At 40.0% G+C, this 23,104-nt stretch overlaps 6 protein-coding genes across 9 annotated transcripts; 5 read left to right on the forward strand and 1 right to left on the reverse strand.

The window, feature by feature from the left end:
- The first annotated feature begins 1,486 nt into the window (after nt 1-1,486).
- LOC121759703 (photosynthetic NDH subunit of lumenal location 2, chloroplastic-like) lies at nt 1,487-2,361 on the forward strand. The gene is made up of 2 exons (XM_042155380.1): nt 1,487-2,033; nt 2,191-2,361. The coding sequence occupies exons 1-2, from the start codon at nt 1,590-1,592 to the stop codon at nt 2,287-2,289; spliced, it is 543 nt and encodes a 180-aa protein (XP_042011314.1). The 5' UTR covers nt 1,487-1,589; the 3' UTR covers nt 2,290-2,361.
- A 1,104-nt stretch (nt 2,362-3,465) lies between these two features.
- On the forward strand, nt 3,466-5,233 carry LOC121758079. 4 transcript variants are annotated; one of them, XM_042153517.1, is made up of 6 exons: nt 3,466-3,583; nt 4,099-4,326; nt 4,469-4,531; nt 4,605-4,652; nt 4,734-4,774; nt 4,892-5,233. In XM_042153517.1, the coding sequence occupies exons 2-6, from the start codon at nt 4,165-4,167 to the stop codon at nt 5,028-5,030; spliced, it is 453 nt and encodes a 150-aa protein (XP_042009451.1). In that variant the 5' UTR covers nt 3,466-3,583; nt 4,099-4,164; the 3' UTR covers nt 5,031-5,233. The 4 variants fall into 4 exon arrangements, with proteins under 4 accessions (XP_042009451.1, XP_042009453.1, XP_042009452.1 ...); XM_042153519.1 differs by having other exon boundaries at nt 4,102-4,326; nt 4,734-4,775; nt 4,889-5,233; XM_042153518.1 differs by having other exon boundaries at nt 4,102-4,326; nt 4,734-4,775; nt 4,909-5,233.
- Nucleotides 5,234-7,151: 1,918 nt separating this feature from the next.
- On the reverse strand, nt 7,152-9,170 carry LOC121757548 (troponin C, slow skeletal and cardiac muscles-like). The gene is made up of 3 exons (XM_042153075.1): nt 8,996-9,170; nt 8,703-8,813; nt 7,152-7,579 (listed from the first exon to the last, which is right to left on the reverse strand). The coding sequence occupies exons 1-3, from the start codon at nt 9,168-9,170 to the stop codon at nt 7,152-7,154; spliced, it is 714 nt and encodes a 237-aa protein (XP_042009009.1).
- A 2,391-nt stretch (nt 9,171-11,561) lies between these two features.
- Nucleotides 11,562-12,236, forward strand: LOC121757549. Its single transcript, XM_042153076.1, has one exon. It carries the CDS (start codon nt 11,562-11,564, stop codon nt 12,234-12,236), a length of 675 nt encoding a protein of 224 aa, XP_042009010.1.
- Nucleotides 12,237-12,322: 86 nt separating this feature from the next.
- LOC121757550 lies at nt 12,323-13,616 on the forward strand. Its single transcript, XM_042153077.1, has 4 exons — nt 12,323-12,352; nt 12,453-12,665; nt 12,761-13,477; nt 13,566-13,616. The coding sequence occupies exons 1-4, from the start codon at nt 12,323-12,325 to the stop codon at nt 13,614-13,616; spliced, it is 1,011 nt and encodes a 336-aa protein (XP_042009011.1).
- Nucleotides 13,617-18,848: 5,232 nt separating this feature from the next.
- LOC121757551 (zinc finger MYM-type protein 1-like) lies at nt 18,849-21,978 on the forward strand. The gene is made up of 2 exons (XM_042153078.1): nt 18,849-21,046; nt 21,861-21,978. The coding sequence occupies exons 1-2, from the start codon at nt 18,849-18,851 to the stop codon at nt 21,976-21,978; spliced, it is 2,316 nt and encodes a 771-aa protein (XP_042009012.1).
- Nucleotides 21,979-23,104: the final 1,126 nt, after the last annotated feature.

Here is a 23,104-nt window from a genome sequence, read left to right on the forward strand (position 1 = left end):
CGTTTCATTAATAACGACGCATAACCCTTGGACGTCACTCCCCCATTTGGAATAAATCTAATCTTCTTCATTAAAATGGAATGCAATTAACATGCTTTACCAAAAAAAGAATTTTTCCGTGATTGTCGTGATCCGTTGAACTTTGAAATCGAGAAGAAGACAAGAAAAAAATTGCAAAAGCAAAGCAGAGCCTTGAATTCCAAAATAGTAGCTACAAGAAGGGATAAAATTAAAATTTCCTAAATTTTACTCTAACTTTTCAAAATTAGAAAATTCATATTTTTTTTAGAGATTATCAGAAAAAGGAATAATTCATACTTTTAAGGGACAAATAAAGTATTATCTTTTAAATTTAAATACAAAAAAATAAAATAAATTATGATAAAATTTATCCTTAATATAATTGACTAGTGCCGAACTCAACTGAGACTCCTAAAATGAAACGGAAGGAGTATTTCTTAGAAAATTCATATTTTTTTAGAGATTATCAGAAAAGGGAATAATTCATACTCTTAAGGGACAAATAAAGTATTATCTTTTAAATTTAAATACAAAAAAATAAAATAAATTATGATAAAATTTATCCTTAATATAATTCACTAGTGCCGAACTCAACTGGGACTCCTAAAATGAGACGGAAGGAGTATTTCTTAAAAAAATGTATATAACATTCACTATGTGATTGATTATATATTGTCTTGACTTAGCACTCTACCGGGTTAAGATTGTTATAGCACTTAATTGTGAGACCAAAAAAATACTGTTTTAATAATATATCCTCAGGATGAGTTCATTAGAAGATTTTATTATTCGAAACTATGATCAACTGAAATATATTCCGTTAATATATAATTAAATATGATTATCAACTAAAAACTCTCGGTACAACATGTTAATTAATTAATAGCATATTTAAATTGATAAAAGGATATTTAAAACAAACCAAACAAGAATCGTTTTACGATCTACTTATAAATCGATTCCATCATCTATCATAACCCAACGTAACTATCTTCAATTTATTGAACTAGCAAAAAAGATACTCCAAGATGATTCTTCTACATATCAATATCTCAGATAACTTTTTTTTTTTACTTCGATAATATACTACTAAAAATATACTACTACTATAATTCAATCTCAATGTAAATTTTAATCAAATTAACTCCATATAAATTTTATTACTCTATCCTTCTTTGAAAAATAGGTTTTTTTGAAATGACACGTGTTTTAATATACAATTGATAAAATAAAAGAGCAGAATTGCTAAAGTAAGTGAGAAAAAAAGAAAAATGTGTAATAAAAATAGTGTTGTGGATATAAGATCTACTTACTAAAATAGAAAATTTAGAAATTTTTTATTCTTAAAAGACGAATAAAAATAAAAATAATTTCTATTTTTAAGAAATCAAATAAATCACTAAAACGCAAGGAATTTGTCTTGGTTTCCATTATCACCATAAAAGAATAGAAGATAGTAATTTGTTGACATGCGACGAAAAAAACAAAAACAAAAACAAAGCAAAGACCTATCTTTGGAGCCAAAAAATCATCCACAAATTCAATAGCAACCCAATCCCCTCCTCCCCATGGCCACCACCATCCCAAACTCAACCGCATTCCTCTGCCGCATCGCCGCCCACCGACCAATCCACTCCTCCCACGAAACTCCACCACTCCCACGGCGCAAAATCATCACCACATTCGTCACATCCTTAGCTCTGGCCCTGCAACTCCAGCCCCCCGCCGCCGTCGCCCAGAGCTGGGGCACGCGCTCCTTTCTCTGGGAGAAGTACTTTGAGCCCGGGCTGTCCCCCGAGGACGCGGTGGCCCGGATCCGGCAGACGGCCGAGGGCCTCCACGACCTCCGCGGCATGCTCGAGAGCATGTCGTGGAGGTACGTCATTTTCTACATTCGAGTTAAACAATCTTATCTCTCTAAGGACATGCCCACGGCCATGGAAATGGTGCCCGAAATTCAAAGAAAGTCGTATGTCGAAAAAGCTAATGAGTTGGTGGATAACATGGCTGAGGTATGTCTTCATTCGGATCAATTTCATTTTTTATTAGCAAGAAGTTTGATTAAGATCCCACTTTTATCACAATTTGGCGACCTTGTTAGGTTAATTAATGTGCATATTTTGGATTAATCAATTATTTTGACGACGTGTTTTGTTTTGGTAAATGCAGTTTGATTACTACGTTCGGACGCCCAAGGTTTATGAGTCGTATGTATACTACGAGAAGACATTGAAATCTATAGATGACCTTGTCGCATTTTTAGCATAATTACTAGTAGTAATTTCTTAATTTGTGTATATTGAATACGAGAACTGGAAAAAAAATGTGTTTTTGTTTTTAGTTGTTGTAACTTTAAGGGACTTCTTGGTATGATGGAATGGAATGAGTAGGGAATGGAATGAACGTGAGAATGAAATGACAATTTCATTCCATTCTTGTGTTTGGTAAGCACAGGGAATGCAAAGGGAATGCAATTGTTATTCATTGATTGATTCAATTCCTATGTTTGATAACTACAAATAATATAGAAATGAAATGGAATGAAATATGAATAATTAATATGTTGATTCTACCAAAAATAATATTTATTCAAAAATACTTTTGCCAAATACTCCAATTTTCTTGTGGGTGTATATGTGGTGTTGTGTGTGTGCATATGTGGTGGTAGTGTGTGTGTGTATATGTGATGTTGTGTGTGCGCATGTGTTACTGTGCGTGTGTGTGTGGTGGGGGTGTGTTTGCACGCGCATATGTGTGAGTGTGCGTGTGTGTTTTCAATTATTAAAAATTTTAATCTTATTATAAAATTGTGATGATACTTTTTAATTTAAATATAATATAAAATATTATTTATATAATTTTGTTAAAATTTAAAATAAGAAGAAAGGAAAATGAAATGGAATGACCATTCCTTAGCTAAATGGATTCTATGGCTATTCCTATGTGGAATGGAATGGTGATTCCTATGAAAAAAATTTACCAAGCAAAGGAATGAAATGAAGTTAAAAATGTCATTTAATTCCTCCATTTCATTCCATCATACCAACTAGGGCCTAATTTGATTAAGTTGTGTTGTGCGAATTGCGACTATATATTGTGTTAGTATTATATAATTCTGTCGATATTTCTTCAACAAAAAATCGATGAGTTACAACATAATCTGATTATATATATATTGTGTGTGGAGCTACAAGAGCCTCATTTGATGAAAAAGTAGTGTTCCTAATTAAAGTGTATTGTTAAGAAATCAAGACAAAAAGTAGTGTTCCTAATTAATTAATTATAGTGCATTACTATAAAAAGAAATCAATAGAAAACATCGGGTGTGGTCAAGTGGCACGGGACTTGTCCATTCTAAATTAAATTGTCGGGCTCAGACTAGCCTGTCCCACCCTTAGAAGTTAAATGGACCCATTAATCAAATAGATTCCAAATGGCCCCAAGCCCAAAACAACCACTACCAAATGATTCCTTATTCCATGTGAGCTTCAACTCAACTCGAACGCAATCTTTCTTTTCATGCAAAAATTAGCTACACTTTTTTCAGCACTTCCAGTTTCAGGTACGCTCCTCAGCATCATTTCTTCGCTTTAGTTATATGCTTCTCTTGATTTTTCACTTGTTTTACTTCTATGGATCAAGTTTTATACTAATCGAAGCTATATCCTTTTATTTTGGTAAAATGAAGCATATTCTTCTCTTGTATGCTGTGATCACTAGTAACCTTTTTTTGTTGTTATTAATTAGCTGATTTTATGCATATTTTTGTTTTTCTTGACGGAGATCAAAGAATGATTTGAAGACAAAATTGGCAGAGTTGGAAAAGGCCTCAAGATTCTTGATTGCATTATTTACTGAAATATGAGGATTATTGGATTGTTGTTACATCCATAACTAAATCTAATTAAAGAAATAGACTGTATTTAATGACTAATCTATGATGATGATGATGAACACAAGTTATAAAAAAAAGGGAAATTGAGATGGGGTGATTTGTGCAGAATCAATTTTTTGATAGAAATATTGTTTAATTTTTGGTTTCTTAATTGGAGTTGATAGTGTTAATTACTCTCCCAGCAGAAGGTGTATTTGTTTGTGGGGTGTGGAGTGGAAGGCTCTACGAGGGCGGGCTAGCATAGAAACATGGCCGAGAGAGACGATGAAGAGAAGAAAAATATTGTGGACACTACTAATATTGTGGACACTACTGCTCAAGAAGGTGAGGAGGCTGAGAATTTGCCGATAGAAGCGCCAATAGATGTCGATATGTGTGTTGAAAACCAAAGGCCCTCACAGCAAAAGGAGGTATACTTATGTTCCATTTCTCTCTCTTGTGTAGTTTAGGTATATATGGCCTTGATTGAATTTTAGAGCTATGGTTTGATGAGCATTGTGTAGATGTAGTTCAGTTTGATCATTGGCAATGAGTCTCTCACTCTTTTGGTAGGAGGAGATCATCAAGAAGAAGTATGGTGGCTTGCCAGCGAAGAAGCCCCCTTTGATCTCTAAGGTAACACCCCCTCGTTGCTTCAAGAGTTTGTGGTGATTTATCGCAACATGGCTTTTTCTCGACGTATTGACAGGATCATGAACGCGCTTTCTTTGACTCCGCGGATTGGGCTTTGGGCAAAGTAAGTAGTGTTGTTGTCTAGTATGTTTGATACATATATATAATATAGATATCACAATCATGCCTTTTTATGTTACTGCAGAAGAGTAAAGGACCAATCGAGGCTCTTCGACCTAAACTGCAGGTATTCGATCCTCTCCGTAGTGTGTTTTTTCCATTTAATTCAGGCAGTTTACCATCTCTTGATTTAGCATATTTCATTAGTATGAATTTTGAGATGTTTGTTCAAATCTTAATGCCGTCGCCTCACCACCAAGCGCGTGCAAGGTCACCCTGTGCCCCTGCAGACGACGCTGAAGGTGACAGCATCGATCAACAAGACGATGGTGATGTGAACAGCGGCATTTCTTTAGAGGCAGGTGAGAATGTGCAGGGATGAGATCTTCGAGTTCAAGATACCGATGTTTTTAAGCTTCCAACAGAGATGGTGTTTGCATTTTGTGGTGTTTGAAGACGAATTTGTGACAAATAAGTGATGGAAAGAACAGAGGAATGTGGTTGTGAAAATATGAGGAATTTGGACAATGCATTGAGATAAGAGCATCTCCAATAAAAATAGCTCAGCCATAGCATAGCCACAAACTCCTTCTGTCACATCAGCAGCACTAAAAACTCCTCCTGCGCATCATCAGGACAAGCAACTGGACAAGCAATAGGTCAGCCATAACCTAGCCACAATAAACAAAATTATAAAAACAAATAATTAACCATCACACAAAATACGGAATTAAATTTACGACACAGATACGGGAAAACTCAATAATAATATTGAAATTTTAAAAAGTACATTAATTTTAAAAAATACATTAATTAAACAAAAATTACATTAATCTAAAAAAAACTCCTCCGCCACACACGAGCCCCCCGCCTCCGCCTCACTGTTCGCCTTCGTCGCCGTCGCCGCCGCTATCCGGGACCCCCAAATCTGCGGCATCTGAGCTGGCGTCTGAGCCCCCCACCTGTGCCGCGGCAAGATTCAATCGGCCCGCATACTCACGAGCGTTGCGTGAAGAAAACTCTTCTCCTCGGGGTCAGTTGCCGCCCTCCATTCAGCTAAGATCTTGTACATCTGAGCTCGCGTTTGTTGACGCGCGAAGAAGAGGAGCTCGGCGAGGGGATCATCGCAAACACTCACCCACGCCTTGGACAGCGTGACGTTCTCCGCGTCCGTCCACTTTCTCCGTGCCGGGCTGTCGTAATCAGCCGGCTGCGACGACTCGCCGACCACCCTCTTGCCCTTCCCCTTCTTCTTCTTTGGCACGCCCCGACCCCGCCCTACGCCCCCCGTTTGAACGGGGGTGTTCGCATCCCCGAGATCTATCCCCAACTCCTCTTAGGAGAAAGTATCACACCCAGTGAACTGCGTCTCCGATGTGGTCGATGTGTGCGAAGAAGCAGTATCCCCCCCCCGGCGTCCCCTGCATCCCCTGGTACCCCGGCATCATCTGCATCCCGGGTTGCATCCCTGGTACCCCCTGCCCGCCCGGCATCGCCGGCCCGCCCTGCATCGTCTGCCCCCCCGGCATCCCTGCCATCCCGGCATACCACCCCCGGATGCAATCCCGGGCATCATCTGCTGCCAAGGGTACATGTTGTAGTACCCGGCCATCGGACCCCATCCACCTCCCACGGGTACCGTGGGAGTTTGACACCCGCTCGTCCCTGGAGTAGGCTCGTTGTTGTGCTCCACTTCACGTTGTTGCTCTTGTACAGAAATTAAGATAAAGAGAATACTCGTTAAAACAAGTGGTGCAAATCGAGTATATATAGTGTTTCGAAAATTAAATAAATAAATAAAAATCCGCTCACCGATCGGGAGCCTGCAATGGCGACCAGTCGATCGGCGTGCGCTCGCCGTTTTTCTCGCCGATTTGGCGCTCGCCTGCTGCAATGGTTCGGCAAGCGGACCGGCGAGCGCCGGGGATCGGCTAGCCGGTCCGCTCGCCATCATTGTGGATGCTCTAATGTATTTGTGTTGCACAAATATTGGTTGACCTAAAAATGGATTTACCAATATATTTTAATTTAGCATGTTAATTTTGATTTTTGGCATGCCAAATATGAGAAAATTCAAAAACTCCTGTATTCGTATTTTAAAAAATTAAATTAAATGAAAATTAGAAAATACTAAAAGTTCATATATTTACACGCAAAGTAATAAACAAGTAATTAAAATTGTCCCAAATTGTATTTTACCTATTGCGTTTTTCTTTAGTTTAAAATATACGATATTATTATGTTTTTCAATTGCAACTTGTACAGGATCATGAAATTCGAACCCTAGGAAAAAAAAGGAAATTCATGTCACCATGTTAGTATTCGTCTTATGTTAGCGTGTGATATAATAATGAATTAATGAGTAATATTTTTATGCAAGTGTATATATATGATGTTCTAGTAATATATTTAGACTTTAATTTATAGAGAGATTAGATATAAAAGTAGTAGTTACATGCTAAAAACATATTAATAGCCTTATCAAACAAATAGGAGTATATATCTAGCACAGACATTTCTCCATGAAAGTGACAAATTCATGAAAATCAATGAATCCATCACTATTTTGATCAAAAGGTTTGATCATCTCCCTGCATTCATCCAAACTGCAATGTTCCTTCAAACCTAAGCTACGGACAACTCTCTGCAAATCTGCAGCGCCGACAAAGCCATCCTCGTCCACATCAAACACCTTAAATGTCTCCTTAATCTCCTCAAAACTGGGCTCTTCCTCCTCAAACAGCCCCACTAAATCTTCTTCACCTAGATTGCTCTTATTCTCACAATCATCCAATCCCACCATTCCAACTCTATTCAAAATCGAATTGATTTCTGCCAATGGGATTTTTTCAGAGTTTTCTATGCAGCTGTGGACTGCCTCTGAAAGATTGGATTTTTCTCTGTTTTTTCCCCACAAATTATTCCATTTCCCTGATAAAAGAATTGGGAAATCATGGAGGAAAAATTGGATTCTTGAAAAACAATCCTCGATGTCAGTGATGAAAATTTTGAATCCGAACACTAGCAAATTTGAAAAAATATTTGCCAGTCTCAACTCCATTAAAATACTCTAGTATTTTTTTTTCTTGTGAGGAGTGGGGTTGGTTGGGTGTGTTAAATTTGTTTGGGATAAGACGATACTAAGTAATGTTAGTATTTATAAACATACAAAATGGTTGACAGCAATTTTTAATAAGTGTCGTGTGGCGTGAAATAATGCTATATTTAATATAGGGTAAACTTTGGATTGGATTCCGCAAAATTTCCAAGAAACTTTTTTTTGGGTTAGACAGTGTGAAAATGGACTGAGCAGTATTTATATTTAAAAATATATGTTGTATATGTGTTGGCAATTAAGAAGTACTAGTATTTGATTTAGGCCGACATGAAATGCACTATATTATATTTTAAGTAATATGTGTGTGAATAAATAAAACAATGAGTTGCAGTGGTAGAAAAGTGTAAGGAACATGGTTAGGTTATGGAAATTGTTGAAGAAATTTCCTAGAAATTACTATATGATTTAATGAATTAATACGAAGATTCCAAGAAACTTCTCCGTGGATTAAGTGGAAAATTACACTGTCCGCACACGTATTCAATTTTTATTTTATTTTATTTTATTTTATTTCATTTTATTTCGTTCTTGGTTCTGATGATTGAAAAGCATTGATAATTGAATGGTTTTTGTGAGATTGATATAATAGGAGTATGATTTATCATCCACTTTTTAATTTCGCTACGTGTTTATCAATAATATATGGATTTTTAGTTTAGTTTTGCAATAGGTGGTAGAAAAGTTAAATAGTAACTATCAAAATCAACATTTTTAAGAAGCTGATTGATTAGCTAAATACATTAAATATTTAGAGCGAATTGCACGAAAGGTCCCTAACTTTTCGTCTTGTAACAGCAGAGACCCCTAATATTTAAAAATCTCATCACAGGTATCTAACAAATTATATAATCACAAACCTTATTTTTTGGGACCATAACACCCTCAGAGCTTGAAAGGGCAAACTCGACCTTTTGTGACGCCGCCACTGCATCCCACCTGCTGCATGTACTGTGGATGAGACACCAATCCTAATTGATGTGACAGAAACATCATGTCTTTTGTCCTCTCTCTTCTCTTCCCACTGTAGACGCCTCTTCACCTTCAGACCTACATTGATATTTTAGTTAATGTAAATTACAAAACACTTAGCTTTTTGTTTCTCTTTCCTATTTCCCTCCAATTCACTCTCACTTCATCATTTTCGTGTCGCACACCCTATCTCACTACATTTTTCTACTCATTCTCGGAAAACGCCGATGCCATTTTCGACACGCCATTTTCATCAATGCCTTCAAAACGGAACCGAAGTTCCGCTGGAGCGTCCTTCTCCCGTAGTTCTTCACGGCGCAAAAAGAAGCCGCCAACGCCATTGTCTTCGTCACCATCACCTCCGGCATCACCTACATACGGTAGATACGGTCGAGGACCGGAGATAATCGACGTAGACCCAGAAACATGCAGCATTCGCGATCCTCGGTTGGATTTATTTGTCCCGGAAGAAGAATATAGTAAGTTCAAATTTAAAATTGCACAAATCGTTCACTTTAATTAAATCCAAACAAGCGATTTTGACTGTGATTTAGGGCTCCGAAAATTGGTTGTTTTGTGAAATTGTTTTGATGTCGTCGCGTTTGGGAAATTGTTTTGACTGTGATTTAGGACTTTATATGTGAAATTTGTTGGTTTAAATTTGGAATTTTTCTAACTCTATACAAACCCTAACAGGGGACCGTTTCGGGATGTTTTCCGTCGCTTTTCATCACGGAGGGTTAATCTTCGAAATCAATGGACAGAAAAAGTATGTTGGGGGGGCAATTGACATTCTTTGACTTTTGCAATATTCTCCAATTCGAGCTCTTAGATCTTTACAGTATGGTGTTGTGGTTGAGGTATGATAGGAAAACCGTTTATGAGTTCTATTACGTTAATCTAAGGTACAGTGATGGTTGTATGGGCGTGGACATAGGAGGTCCATTGCTGCCCATTACTGACGATCCACATCTGGCCTCTTTTCTCAAAGTCGCGGCTACTAGCACAAAGCTAGTTCACATTTATCTCGTGGAGATGACAGAGGCGGCCACCTTACTCAAGAAGCGAAAGGAAGAAGCGGAGAAGTTTCTAAAATTTGTGAAAGCTTGTAAAAAACCACTGTGGTCATTGAAGAGATTGACGAACCGGAAGCAATTGTGCCGAAGCGTAAACCGAAAAGGAAGAAACATCAGCACGAGGAGCAGAGGAAACCATCGGCACCATTATTGATGAGTGGTACCCTAGGGATGTCGAGTTTGAAGAGTATTTGACCAAAAGTTTAGAAGACAAACGTCGGGAATGGAAGAGGGAAGATGAGGCAGCACGTAAGAATTTGATGGATGCATTTGCATCATGTAGTGCAGAACAAGCCGAAGCTGTTGTGGTGGAGGTTGAAGAGAATGATGCAGTCGATGGAGTTGTTGGACAAGGAGAGGTCCATGCATGCGAAGCTGTTGTGGTGCAAGATGTCCCAACCCCAATTCACCCCATGTCAAGACATCCTACTAGGCAATCATTGCCTACTCCAATTCACCCCTCTGTGACAGATATACAACCTGAGGTTGAGGTAGAAGATGGAGTTGAACAAGTTAGACATGGTGAACAAGTTATACAACCTGAGGTTGAGGTTAAATCAATTGTAGACCCATAAAGCGTTTCAGAGGTTAGTACACCACTTTGGACTATGTTTGTGATTTGTGATTTATGTTTCGTATTCATATGTGATTAATCTTTTGGTCAGATGGGGCATTCAAATCACACCCACCAAGAATTACAACATGAGATTGAAGCAGTTGTAAACCCTTCAGAGGTTAGTACACCACTGTGGACTATGTTTGTATTTTGTTATTTATGTTTGGTATTCATATGTGATTCATCTTTTTGTCAGATTGGGTAATCAAATCACTCTTTCCAAGAATTACAACATGAAGATGAAGCAATTGTAGACCCTGATAGCGTGGCAGAGGTTAGTGCACACATTTGTACTAGAGTTGTGATTTATGTTTGTATGTATGGTGTTCATTTGTGATTTTATGTTTAAATCAGATGGGGCAATCAATTCATAGCCAAGATGTTCAACATGTTGGAGACAGTGTGTACAACCCGACCCTGGATTTTTCAGACGAACCTCAATGTCAACTGCAGTCGGAAGTTCCCATTATCGAGGAGATTTCGGATGAATTGCTAATGTCCGGATTTGAACGTGATGTGGAACATGCTGGACATGAAGTACATGATGGGCCTAAAGTGCATGCTGGACCGGAAGTACAAGCTGGACCCGAAGTATAGGGTGGACCGGAAGTACATGATGGGCCGGAAGTAGAACCTCAAGAGGAGGTATACATTCCATCGTTTGAGAACGTTCCGGACGGCTGCTATCTCCATAGCGAGGGACCGCCGACTGATGATGAAGATGATGAGATGGACCATTTTATCTCGTTGGCACACATGTGCCAAGATTAGCAGCTTTTTACTTCATATTACGAATCCATTTTCAAACAACAACATGCGAGTCAGGAGCCAGAGAATGTAGACCAGCCGGGTGAAGGCGAAGACCAGCCGGGGTCAGGGGTGTCAGGGGATAAACGGCGGAGGAAGTATTCACCTTATGTGGAAAAGAGGAACATGACAGATAACCCACTTTTCGAGGAAGAATTTGTGGACGAGCTACAAGATATTGATGACCTTTCAGATTTGGGTTTGAAGAAGAGAGGCATAAAGTTTACCCCGTTCAAGCTCATGCCTAATGAGCTTCCGTTGTGGAGGCCTGGTGATGTTTTTAAGCATAGAGATTTCTTCTATGACGTGTTGAGGTAGTACGCAATAATGACCAGAAGGCGGGTGCACGTGAAAAGAAATGACGGCGACAAACTTCGTGCGATTTGTAAAGGGCAAGTCTATGAGTGGTATGTGTACTTGAGGAAGCTCGAAACACACACCGGTAAGGATTATGTGGTGATGAATATGCAACGCGATCACGCGCACACATGCTCTCAGGTGTTGGATTCGAAGTGGCTGACGGCAAAGTGGCTAGGTGAGCGTTACATGGAGAAGATCAAAGTCAACCCTCACATTCCACTGGCAGCTATACGACAGTGTGTCGATGAAGATTTTGGGCTGAAGATAGGTAGGATGAAGGTATATCGGGCCAGAGAGCACGCACTGGAAGGCATATTCGGCTCTGCGGCAACCCAATATAGAAACTTGTTCTACTACAAAGCCAAATTGGAGCGGACGTACCCTGATTCCAGCATACATATACATTATGAGAATACGAGGGATTCTGGCACCGTGGGTTTGAGATTCCTGAGGTTCTACTGCTGTCTAGGACCATTGAAAAAGGGATGGATGCAGTTATGTCGGCCAATTATCTTCTTCGACGCTTGTTTCTTGCGAGGAATGTACAAAGGACAACTCATGACAGCAATGGGAATTGATCCCAACAATGGCTGGTGGCCGATTGCTTGGGCTGTGACTGATGCCGAGAGTTATGTCCAGTGAAAGTGGTTCGTGGAGTACTTGTCTGATGACCTTAACTTGCATGCAAATGGCCCACGATATGTGTTTATGTCTGACCAACAAAAGGTATGGCCGCCGTGATTTCAATATTACATACTGTACTTGGTATGTGATTTAATTTTATCTGTGATTTGATCAATACATTATGTACTGGAACTGTGATTTTGTGGTAATTTTTGTTTTGTTGTGTTACATCAGGGCCTTGTAAAGTTGATTGTTGAGGAATTCCCAGAGAGCGAGCATCGCTTCTGTGTTCAGCACATATACAACAATTTCAAGAAGAGATTTGTCGGAGAAAATTTCAAAGACCGGTTGTGGGAGATTGCCGTGAGTACCACCCTCGAACATTACGTCGACAAGATGGATGCTCTGCAGACCGAGTATCCCCAAGCACATCAGTGGCTTTCTGGAGTTGCTCCCAAAGAAAAGTGGTCAAGGCATTTTTCTCTCCACATACCTGTTGTGATGTGCTCCTCAACAACATTTGTGAGACATTCAATTTGAAGATTGCATTGGCTCGAGAGAAAGCAATTATCAGCATGTTGGAGGACATTCGAACAAGTCAAATGGAAAGGATTCAGATCATAGGCCAGTGGATCAAAATCTACGATCACGCAGTCCCTCCTGTTATCAAGGAGCTTGTGGATAAGTGGTACGCGTGGGCTTCATCGTGGAGGGCTACATGGAACGGACAGTCTTTGTACCAAGTAACTGGGCCGTCTGGCCAATATGTTGTCAACATGCGCAATTTTACATGGCAGCTATCCGGAATCCCGTGCACTCATGCTATCGCAACAATCAACAAGCATGGCGATGATGTGACGCGATACGTCTCCCGCTATTATTTGAAGTCAACAATGATCATGCTGTGCGAGAATGTCCTTTACCCAATCAATAGGGTGGACAATTGGCCTAAGACTACTTCTGATGGTGTGTTGGAACTGGCGCCCCCGAGGTCAAAGCAACAGCGTGGTAGGCCGAAGAAACTGAGGTGCGAGGAGCCCCAGATTCATCTTCATGCGGACGGAGGTGAGTCATTGCGAAGAACCTTCGTGATGAAATGCCGTCGGTGCGGTCAAGAAGGTCATAATAGGAGGACATGCAGCAATGATCCTGGGACAGATGCTCGTTCTCAGGTTGGGGAGACTTCGCAGCACAACGGGTCGCGTGAGCGTGGTGAGAGTACTTTGCCTGAATCGTCAAACAATCGCCGACGCCAAGATGTACTATTCAATAAGCATCTGAAACTATATTCTCTACTTGTACACAGTGCTTTCTCATATATACTTACTATACTATTAATTGTTGCAGCCTAATGTTTCGGATCCGGGACCTAGCACTCGGACCAAGACTCAGCCTTAGATATGTGGCCGCCGTGGTGATCAAGATTGACTGGCCTTACTTACTCTAAAAACTTGGTGTTTGTTTGGGATGGGTGAACCGTTCGTATGTTACAAAAATACTTGTTTTTGGTTAATATTTTGTGGCAGTGATGATATGATATGTATGTTAACGAAGAGTTGTTACAGACTAGTTTGTAACAAATTACTCTAGTATTTTGGTGGCAATGATATCATGATATATTTTGGTGGCATTTGACAGAGTACTTCGTCGGTTTGTATTCATTTGTGTACATAGTTTGTGATTTCAGTCATAGTTGAGTAACTTCATTCGTGATTTCAGGCATAGATGAGTAACTTCATTCGTGATTTAAGGCATAGTTGAATAATTCTTCATTCCTAACTTAAGTCATTGAAACTTCATTATCCGTGACAAAGAATGAATGAAAACAAAACGTAATCAATCAACATCAGAAGATAACGAAGGAGTGAACACGACATAGCTTTGTTATAAAAGTAGAAAAATTACAATGCATAAGAACAAGATTGTGATTTTTAACTTTCGGAAAGTTGTTGCCGTTTTAGCAATTGTTAGCGTCAATGCTTCACACTCTTCAGTTTTCATGCCCAGTTGTAACTTCAAGGCTTCAAACTCCACAGTTTTCATGCACAATTTCTCTTGAAGAACACCTTCAAGTAGCGATTTGGCTCAAAGTTCAGATTCGAATTGGTCTCGCTCAAGTTTCACTCTCTGAAAGTAACTGTCTTGCCTTGGGGATAGACTCGCATCAACCCATCGAAAAAACTTGCAATCATCTTCCTGCATAATACTTTCTCATTAAACTTTCTGCCAACAAAATTACTTTCTCATTAAACTTTCTGCCAACAAAATTAATAGAAAAACGAACAAAATACATGATTTTAACCTTCCATATTGGGCAGCGATAATAACGTCTACCCGGGTTAGCAGCCGTCCTAGATGCCACAAGCTCAGCCTCAAGATCGTGATTACAATTCACAATTTCGGGATGAGGCCAATTCCAATTGAAGCTTGAACCGAAAGATTGAGAAGAAGAAGAAGACATTGCAACACGACCTGAATTCAATTCAATAGTACAAAATTCAAATCAGCAATGCTATTTCGCCGAAACATAGCACATAGCACAAAAACTAAAATCATAATTCCAGATGCCCAATTGTAAACTTCAACCAAGAATTGCAAAATTTTCCAAATGCCCCGACTGTAACCCTACAACCATAAAATTCGACCAAGAATTGCAAAATAGTTTTGCAGATGCCCGACAGTAACCCTACAACAATAAAATTCAACCAAGAATTGCAAAATAAAATTCCAGATGAAATCGCCTACACCCTTGTGGATACCCTAAATTTAGGGGATTCCAGATGAAATCCCCTAAATTCCAGATGCCGAACAAATGAAATCCCCTAAAATGTGGATACCACTGTAACCCTACAACCATAAACCCTTGCCGAACAAACCACAATTATAAAATACCCGTTATAACTTATAAAAAACAAACAGAAGTTCGGCCAGTCTATTATGTTTAGAGAGAGAACTTCACAAAAAATAAACAAAACTTTACTTCACAAGCCGACGAAGATGAAATGAAAGGAATGAAATCATTTAGAGAGGGAAAGATGAAAGAAAATAGGAGAATGGAAAAAGAAAGTCTATTATGTTTGAAGAGACATCTCTTACACAGCAGACTAGATGTGCAGCATATGGTGTGCAGAAATGCAGGTTTGGTAGGTAAAGAGACTAAACTGCCCTTCAGCCCATTTGGGCATTTGAAAATGGCAAAAAACACAAGGTTTGTGATTATATATTTTGTTAGATACATGTGATGGGATTTTTAAATGTTAGGGGTCTCTGCTGTTACAAGGCGAAAAGTTAGGGACCTTTTGTGCAGTTCACTCAAATATTTAAGAAAATATAGGATGTATAAGAAAATGTTACTTCTATTTGTCAACAGACTTGTTATCTTTTAGACTTTTATTTACTGCTCCATTTGATTACGACATCTGTATTTTACACTCAATCTTTTGCGTGAAAGTAAGAGGAAATGACAAAGTGTTATAAGGAGTTGATTAAGAGAATTGAGTTCATTAAGTGCTACCTCCGTCCCACAATAAGTGTTACATTTTGTCATTTCGGTTTGTTCCACAATAAGAGTCACATTTCACTTTTACCATAAATAATAAGTAGACTCTACATTCCACCAACCAATTCTACTAACATTTTATTATAAAATTAATATATATAAGTGGGACCCATAATCAACTAACTTATTTACCACACTTTTCTTTACATTTCTTAAAACTCATGTCCACACTAAATGTGACACTTAATGCGGGACAGAGGTAGTAATATTTTTCAATCATCTTTGGTTTAGACGATTAGTACCTCCATAATTTTTCTCTACTGCCTTATAGCCAAGTTTGGGTTAATTTTATTTGCATCGGCTCAAATGAGGTCTCAAGTACATATGTAAAACAACATATACTCCAAAATCAAAGGCCCACAATACTTTCATTCGACGTAAATGGGTGTATCGAGTTGAGTCTCCCTAGTCAAAGAAAGTGTAGTTATATCGCGACTAAATCTTACTGAAACTGTCTCAACTCATCATAAGATACTTAATTCAAAGACATTGTCTGAAATGTGTTGAGGGTACAAATCATACTGAATCAGAGTAGTTATGGGAAAATTGTCTTTGCTAAAAACAAGTTTTAAATTTGCGCAACGGAAGAGTACCAAGACAGATGTAATATGTGTGAAGACATACTACACCAGCTATCTTCCTACTTATTTAGTCTTTTGTCCCAAAACCTCCTCGGCTTTGACATCGATCAACCTGCACATTAAGGAAAACAATATGCAGGGCTGAGTACTTGATGCACTCAGTGGGCTCATGCCGAAAACATTTTCTCTTTTAGTTGTCAGCCAAGCTGGGTGAACGCGGGGTTTTTCTGAAAACAAGTCCCGGTCACTAAAACTGTTATTTCTTTCTGACAAAATACTGCAGTCATTTAAACTTCTGATGATATACCATATCAGATCTGTGTGAACCAGGAATGTGGCCACATTCCAACGGTCACTGGACCGGCCAACCTGGCGCTAGCACACGGTCCCTATGTGTACACTAATCCGAGTAGGGTTTGCAGCCCTACTGGGACCCGAATTCGATTAAACTGATTTGACATAGCCAACAGATAGGTAATCATAAACAAAACATGGCATGACAACTCATTCAAAATAAACCATGTTTTCACATAAAACACGCTTTAAAAGAAAGAAGAGGCCCACCTCGTTTGCTCAAACTCTTTCAAATGGGCGCTCCCTGACTTGAGATTACTCGTCGTGCGACGACGTTCCTTTACAAAAATAATGTACTTAAATTAGGCTTTAAGTAATTATTCATCTTGCATGAATGCATGCCTAAGCGTGCGCTTATTTTTACTTCCTTCTCTCTAAATCCATAAAATTCTTGGGCATTAATTAAATCGAGTGATTTACTTCACTTGGGGCATTGCTGAATTTCTCGAGTATTGGTTAAATTCTCGATATTTATCTTTACTGTGGTCATCCATCGTTCAAGATGGCATGACATTAGGGGAGTCTGTAAACAAATTCCGATGCTTTAATTTGCGGCTTACGCTGTGATCTATATTATCATTCATAGGTCTAAATTCTGAATTTAAATCCTCTTGAATCTAAGTACTTAATTAACTCGGAAGTACTTTCTTTGCTCAAGACTCATATAAGTTCCATTTACTCATTCATAATAAAACATGACTAATTCCCCCTTCTTTTTCATGGCCCAATCGATCGAGCATTACGGCCCAAAGCATCTAATTCGGCGGCCCGATTATTTAGAAGGTGTTGTTCCTATTAGAATCCCCCCTCTTTTTCTTCTTTTTTGACAGTAGGCCCAAGTTGAAGAATTAAAGGGGAGAGGCCCAAATCCTTCTAAATGATCTGGCCCAAATCAGTACTACTCCAAATCCGTCGCCCCCCTTCTCTCTCTCAGATCACATTTGCCCCAAATTGAAACGATGGGAGCAGTCCTACTCCTCCCTCTCGGCGAAGGCGTCGATTCGCCGTCATTTCCGGGCTGCGGTCGGAGCATCGTCTGCTTTAGTTCTTCGTCGCCACCGGGTCACCGGCGACTAGTATCAGCGGAAGCTCCGCCGTCGCTATTTGTTACAGAAAAAGACTCCGAATCGGAGACGGACAGGGGCGGATCTATTGCATATAGACCAGGGGCAATTGCCCCACCTCACCATTTCATTTATACATAGGTATAGGTATAATATTATTATAAAATGTGTATTATGTAAAGCTTTGCCCCCTTAGTATGTTAACAGAAAAATAGATTGTCCCTAAGCAGACAGGATCGAATGCTGGCAGCCGCAGTGTGGGAGTTTCACCACTGTGGTGGCTCCTTGTGTGCTGGTTACCAGTGTAAGTTCCTCCCACCTAATGGGCCGCTGAGGTACAGTGTTTGAACCCCTCCATAGCGATGTCGGGCCGGGTTATGGGGGCGCCTGGGGTGAGCGAATCACCTTTTGTCCCTAAGAAAAATCTTTATTGCCCCACCTTGAAAAAAAAACGGAAGTCAAACATGTATTTTAAATAATATTTAATAAAACTTGGTTGTTTTTTAGATGGAAGATAAAAAGTCATTTTGAGTGTTGAAGAAGCAAACGTGTCTCTCTATCTGCTCTTGAACAGTTGAACTTGCAGAGAAAAATGAGAAGAAAGGTATACAAAAGAAAATATCACAATCCTATACAAAGTTCTTGCAGGTTGTGACTTGGCTCTCGGAGGAAACGAAATTCATTCAATCTAAATCCAAATAGAGATTGGCCAGTCGTCCGCCGCTGCTGGATTGTGGGAGTGGAGGAGAAGCTGCTCAGCTGCTGGAGAAGAAGCCGAGAGGCGAGGAGGTATATATATTTAATATAATAAAATGTCATCTCTTAGTTTAATCGTTGATCAGTTGATCTGCAATAATAGTGCTGGTTGAATTTTTTTTTCATCCTCCTTATAATTTTGTGAAATTTAGAGATTGAGATTTACTGTTGATCTGATCCGAGTCTGTGTAAATTATTTGTGGTAACAAATCTGAGTGATCATTGTAGGAATGTTGTTTATGCGGATAAATTTATGTGTGGTTATGCTGTAAACCTTTGACTAAATCAATTTTAAAATTTGATTTTCAAGTAACAGATGGAGAAATTTCTCAAAAGCAAGAATTTAATAGTAGAAGGAATACCATCAATTGGAGAAGGAGCAAGTGATGATCACTCTAAAAGAAGACATGTGGAAATCAATTTGGAAGGCCGTCCTTCTGATCCCGGGCTTAGAAAGAATATTTTCAGTTATCATCCTAATGACCGTGATAGAATTAGAAGACATTATCTGCAACAAGACCCGTGTCAACTGAAGGGACACGATTTTCCTCAGAAAAAAATTGGCAACATATATCGACGCTTTGTTCCAAAATGGTTTGAGGAACATGGAAATTGGTTGGAATATAGTGTTTCAAAAGATGCTGCATTTTGCTTGTGTTGCTATCTTTATAGGCCAAATTCTAGAGCACAATCAAGTGGTGAAGTGTTTGTATCAGATGGATATACTAATTGGAAGAAAAAAGAAAAATTCAACGAGCACGTTGGAGGTCCAGATAGTGCCCACAATAGAGCATGGAGAAGTTGTGAGGATTTGATGAAGCAACAACAACATATCCAATTTGCTTTTGCAAAGCAATCAACACAAGCACGAAAGGATTATCGCATTCGCTTGACGGCTTCACTTGATTGTATCTGTTTGCTTCTATCTCAAGGTATGGCATTCCGTGGTCACGATGAATCAATAGAGTCTACAAATCAAGGCAATTTTCTTATGCTCCTACGTTTTCTTGCCGGTCATAATGATGATATAAAGAAGGTTGTCTTGAATAATGCTTCGGGAAATCAAAAAATGATAGCTCCTGATATTCAAAAAGATCTTGTCTGTGCTTGTGCTATGGAGACAACTAATGTTATTCTTCATGAGGTAGGTGATGAATACTTTTCTATATTAGTTGATGAATCTCGTGACATATCAGTCAAGGAACAAATGGCGCTTGCTATAAGATTTGTCAATTCAAAAGGATGTGTGGTTGAACGGTTTATTGGTATTGTTCATGTGAGAGACACCAAAGCTTCCTCATTAAAAGCGGCTATAGAAGTTTTGTTTTTGAAGCATAATTTGAGTTTGTCTAAAGTGCGAGGGCAAGGTTATGATGGAGCAAGTAACATGCGAGGTGAATTTAATGGACTCAAGGCATTGATGCTGCAAGAGAACTCTTCTACCTATTATGTTCATTGTTTTGCTCATCAATTACAACTAGCTCTTGTTGCTGTGGCAAAGAAAACACCACAAGTTGCTGTTTTTTTTAACTTGGTGAACAATATAACTACTATAGTTGGAGCTTCATGCAAGCGCAAAGATTTACTTCAGGAGAAGCAAATAGAAAGACTTTTGGGAGCATTTGATTGTGGTGAACTCTCAACGGGCACAGGTTCTAATCAAGAAAGAAGTCTTCAAAGAGCTGGTGATACACGTTGGGGCTCTCATTATAGGTCACTGATAAATTTGTCGATGGTGTTCACTCCAGTTATTGAGGTTCTCCAAATCGTTGAAGAAGATGGTACTGCAGAACAAAGTGGTGACGCATGTTTGTTATTAGGTGTTGTGCCAACTTTTGAGTTTGCATTCATTTTGCACTTGATGACGACAATCTTGGCAATCACGAATCAACTATCTTTGGCATTGCAAAGGAAAGATCAAGATATTGTGAATGCGATGGCCTTAGTTGAAGTAGCAAAACAACCTCTACAAGATATGCGGGATGAAGGATGGGAGTCTCTGATCAGCGAAGTATCTATATTTTGTGAGAAAAATGATATTGAAATCATATATATGAAGGACATGTATAAGACTCCTGGTCGAGGTCGTCCTCAAAGGAAAGGTGAAGTTTTGACGAACTTGAATTATTTCAGGTTTGAGCTTTTTAATGGTGTGATCGATTGGCAACTACAAGAACTCAACAATCGCTTCAATGAGGCTAACACAAATTTGCTTCTTTGCGTGTCTTGCTTAAGCCCAAAGAGTTCCTTTGCTGCTTTTAACAAATCCAAATTGATTGAACTTGCTCATTGTTATCCTTTGGAGTTCTCTGAAGTTAGTTTTCGGTTGCTTGACAAACAACTCGAGACTTATATCCGCGACATGAGACCACATGAAGAGTTCTCAAATCTTGAAAGTATTGGAGATCTTTCTCAAAGGTTAGTTGCTACAGGAAGACATATTGTCTATCCATTGGTTTATTTGCTTGTGAAGTTGGCTTTGGTTCTACCTGTTGCGACCGCATCAGTTGAGAGGTATTTTTCGGCTATGAAAATTGTGAAAAGTCGTCTTCGTAATAAGATGGGAGACTCTTGGATGAATGATTGTTTGGTTACATATATTGAGAGAGAGATATTTTGTAAGATTGATGCTGAAAGAATTTTGCATAGTTTTCAAGTTATGAGACCTCGTCGGGAACAATTGTAATTGTTTAGTCCATGCTTAATATATTTTAGTATCTTTTTGTTTTATGTTTATTCATTTATTTGTATATATTTATATTTTTGCCCCCTCTTGTACAATGTTCTGGCTCCGCCCCTGGAGACGGACGCAGCGGCGTTCTTCCGTCGCCATCTCCCGAATCTGCGAGGGCGTCGCTCCTCCCGGAGCTGGTGGAGTGCACTTCCCTCCGGCGGCTCCGTTGTGATGCGGCACCGCCACCCATCGCCGTTCTGGACCGGCTGTGAGCTGTGTCGCACAGCCGGCTCCTCCACCGCCTCTACGCCTGGCTGCTGCTGGGGTCGCACCATCGGTAGGGGAAAGAGGCATCGGTCCCTTCCGAATTCCGGTTCCGTTCGTGAGCTATGCCGATTCGTCGGCCAGTAGCTAAGTTCCTACCCTTTGTTCCTTGTCGAGTTAAATGTTTTTGGGACCTAACTGCTACCGTTATTAATCCTACGAAGCAGTCTATGGAATACTTTGGCATTTCTTGATTGTTGAGGCCGTTAAGTTGTACTTGTGAGGGAAATTAAATGGAGCTGTTACTTTCTTGTTTTATTTTTCTCTGCTGCAAATCCTCTCTTTTGGGATTTTACAGCATCCTTTAACTGAAAATCTGATGTGTACTAGGGAGAATAAAGACTCCTGCAAATTCTGTTGCTTGCTGGTGTTGCAGAGTGTACCGTTAGAGGGTGCAGAGCTGCTGCAGCTGTGCTGCAGCTGCCCTCCTTTAGAGCATCTCCAGTAAGACAGGACGTCAAAGAGCCCTCACATAGTCTTCACACTGCCACATCATCAGCACTACAATTCTCCTGCCACATCAGCTTGCCACATCAACTGGACATCAAATAGCCCTCACATAGCCCTCACACTACCTATCCACATCACTAATAACAATTATATAATTTAATTTACACTCGTATCAACATACGAAATTTAATTTACGAGACAAATACGGAAAATTCGAATAATAATATTAAAACTTAAAAAGTACATTAATTTTAAAAAAAAAGTACAATAATTTAAAAAAAAGTACAAAAATTAAAAAGTACATTAATTTAAAAAAGTAAAACAAAATCACTCCTCGCCGCCGTCCTCGTCTCCGTCGTCGCCCAGCGCTTCTTCACCGTCGTCGCCGCCGCCTCTGTCGCCACCTACGCCGCGGCTATTCCCGCCGGTGTCCCTCCTCATCGCCTCCAATTCTTCACGCTGGCTCTGGAGCAATACACGAAAAAAATCCTTCACCTCGGGGTCCACCGCCGCTTGGAAGTCGGCTAAGGTCTTCACCATTTGAGCGCGCGTTTGTTGGCGCGCGAAGAATTTGAGCTCCTCGGTAGACCTGCCGAGGGGGGATGTTGAATGGACCCCCTGGGAACTCGGGGTGCCCCCCCCTCGCAACCTGTTGCGGCCGACTTTGGCCAATCGGGCGAGGTCGGCGACCGAACGAACGAGGAGTCGGGACCTCCTGGGCCGTCTCGGGGAGGTCTGTCGAACCACCGCTGCTGCCGCTATAATCTCCGGTATAGTTCAGTTTCTGCCTCTTCGGCCAGCCAGCGTCGACGCCTGCCCGGAATTTCTCCGACTCGTTGAGCACAACGTAGCAGTTCCAGTAGGTGAACTCATAGTACTTCTTCTGCGGATCGGGGTAGGCTCTCTCCGCAATCCTCCTGCAGTCTTCCTCTGTTTGGCCACTGGTCTGCATGCGGAGGGCGTTGGCGTACAAACCCGAAAATCGAGAGACGCCAGACCTGATTCGGTCCCAGCACTTCCGGACCTCCTCCCCGGTGCACGGTCTCCCTTCAGGGCAAAATGCCCTGTAGGCTGCGGCTATCTTGGCCCACAAGTTGACGATCCTCTGGTTGTTTGAAACGAGA

The sequence above is a fragment of the Salvia splendens genome, chromosome 12 (assembly GCF_004379255.2).
Source record: "Salvia splendens isolate huo1 chromosome 12, SspV2, whole genome shotgun sequence".
NCBI lineage: Eukaryota > Viridiplantae > Streptophyta > Magnoliopsida > Lamiales > Lamiaceae > Salvia > Salvia splendens.

Excerpts from the sequence above, each read along its gene's own strand:
- LOC121759703 (XM_042155380.1), top strand. The coding sequence starts at position 1,590 with ATGGCCACCACCATCCCAAACTCAACCGCATTCCTCTGCCGCATCGCC. Across the intron at positions 2,034-2,190 it reads TGGTGGATAACATGGCTGAG|TTTGATTACTACGTTCGGAC; the intron begins GTATGTCTTCAT and ends TGGTAAATGCAG.
- LOC121758079 (XM_042153517.1), top strand. The coding sequence starts at position 4,165 with ATGGCCGAGAGAGACGATGAAGAGAAGAAAAATATTGTGGACACTACT. Across the intron at positions 4,532-4,604 it reads AGCCCCCTTTGATCTCTAAG|GATCATGAACGCGCTTTCTT; the intron begins GTAACACCCCCT and ends ACGTATTGACAG. Across the intron at positions 4,775-4,891 it reads GCTCTTCGACCTAAACTGCA|GTCGCCTCACCACCAAGCGC; the intron begins GGTATTCGATCC and ends AATCTTAATGCC.
- LOC121757548 (XM_042153075.1), bottom strand. The coding sequence starts at position 9,170 with ATGCTGCATGTTTCTGGGTCTACGTCGATTATCTCCGGTCCTCGACCG. Across the intron at positions 8,814-8,995 it reads ACTTCGGTTCCGTTTTGAAG|GTCTGAAGGTGAAGAGGCGT; the intron begins GCATTGATGAAA and ends ATATCAATGTAG. Across the intron at positions 7,580-8,702 it reads ATCCACAGTACATGCAGCAG|GGAAATGGAATAATTTGTGG; the intron begins GTGGGATGCAGT and ends TTCTTTTATCAG.
- LOC121757549 (XM_042153076.1), top strand. The coding sequence starts at position 11,562 with ATGACCAGAAGGCGGGTGCACGTGAAAAGAAATGACGGCGACAAACTT.
- LOC121757550 (XM_042153077.1), top strand. The coding sequence starts at position 12,323 with ATGGCCGCCGTGATTTCAATATTACATACT. Across the intron at positions 12,353-12,452 it reads TGATTTCAATATTACATACT|GGCCTTGTAAAGTTGATTGT; the intron begins GTACTTGGTATG and ends GTGTTACATCAG. Across the intron at positions 12,666-12,760 it reads CACATCAGTGGCTTTCTGGA|ATTGCATTGGCTCGAGAGAA; the intron begins GTTGCTCCCAAA and ends TTCAATTTGAAG.
- LOC121757551 (XM_042153078.1), top strand. The coding sequence starts at position 18,849 with ATGGAGAAATTTCTCAAAAGCAAGAATTTAATAGTAGAAGGAATACCA. Across the intron at positions 21,047-21,860 it reads GCGACCGCATCAGTTGAGAG|GGAGAATAAAGACTCCTGCA; the intron begins GTATTTTTCGGC and ends GATGTGTACTAG.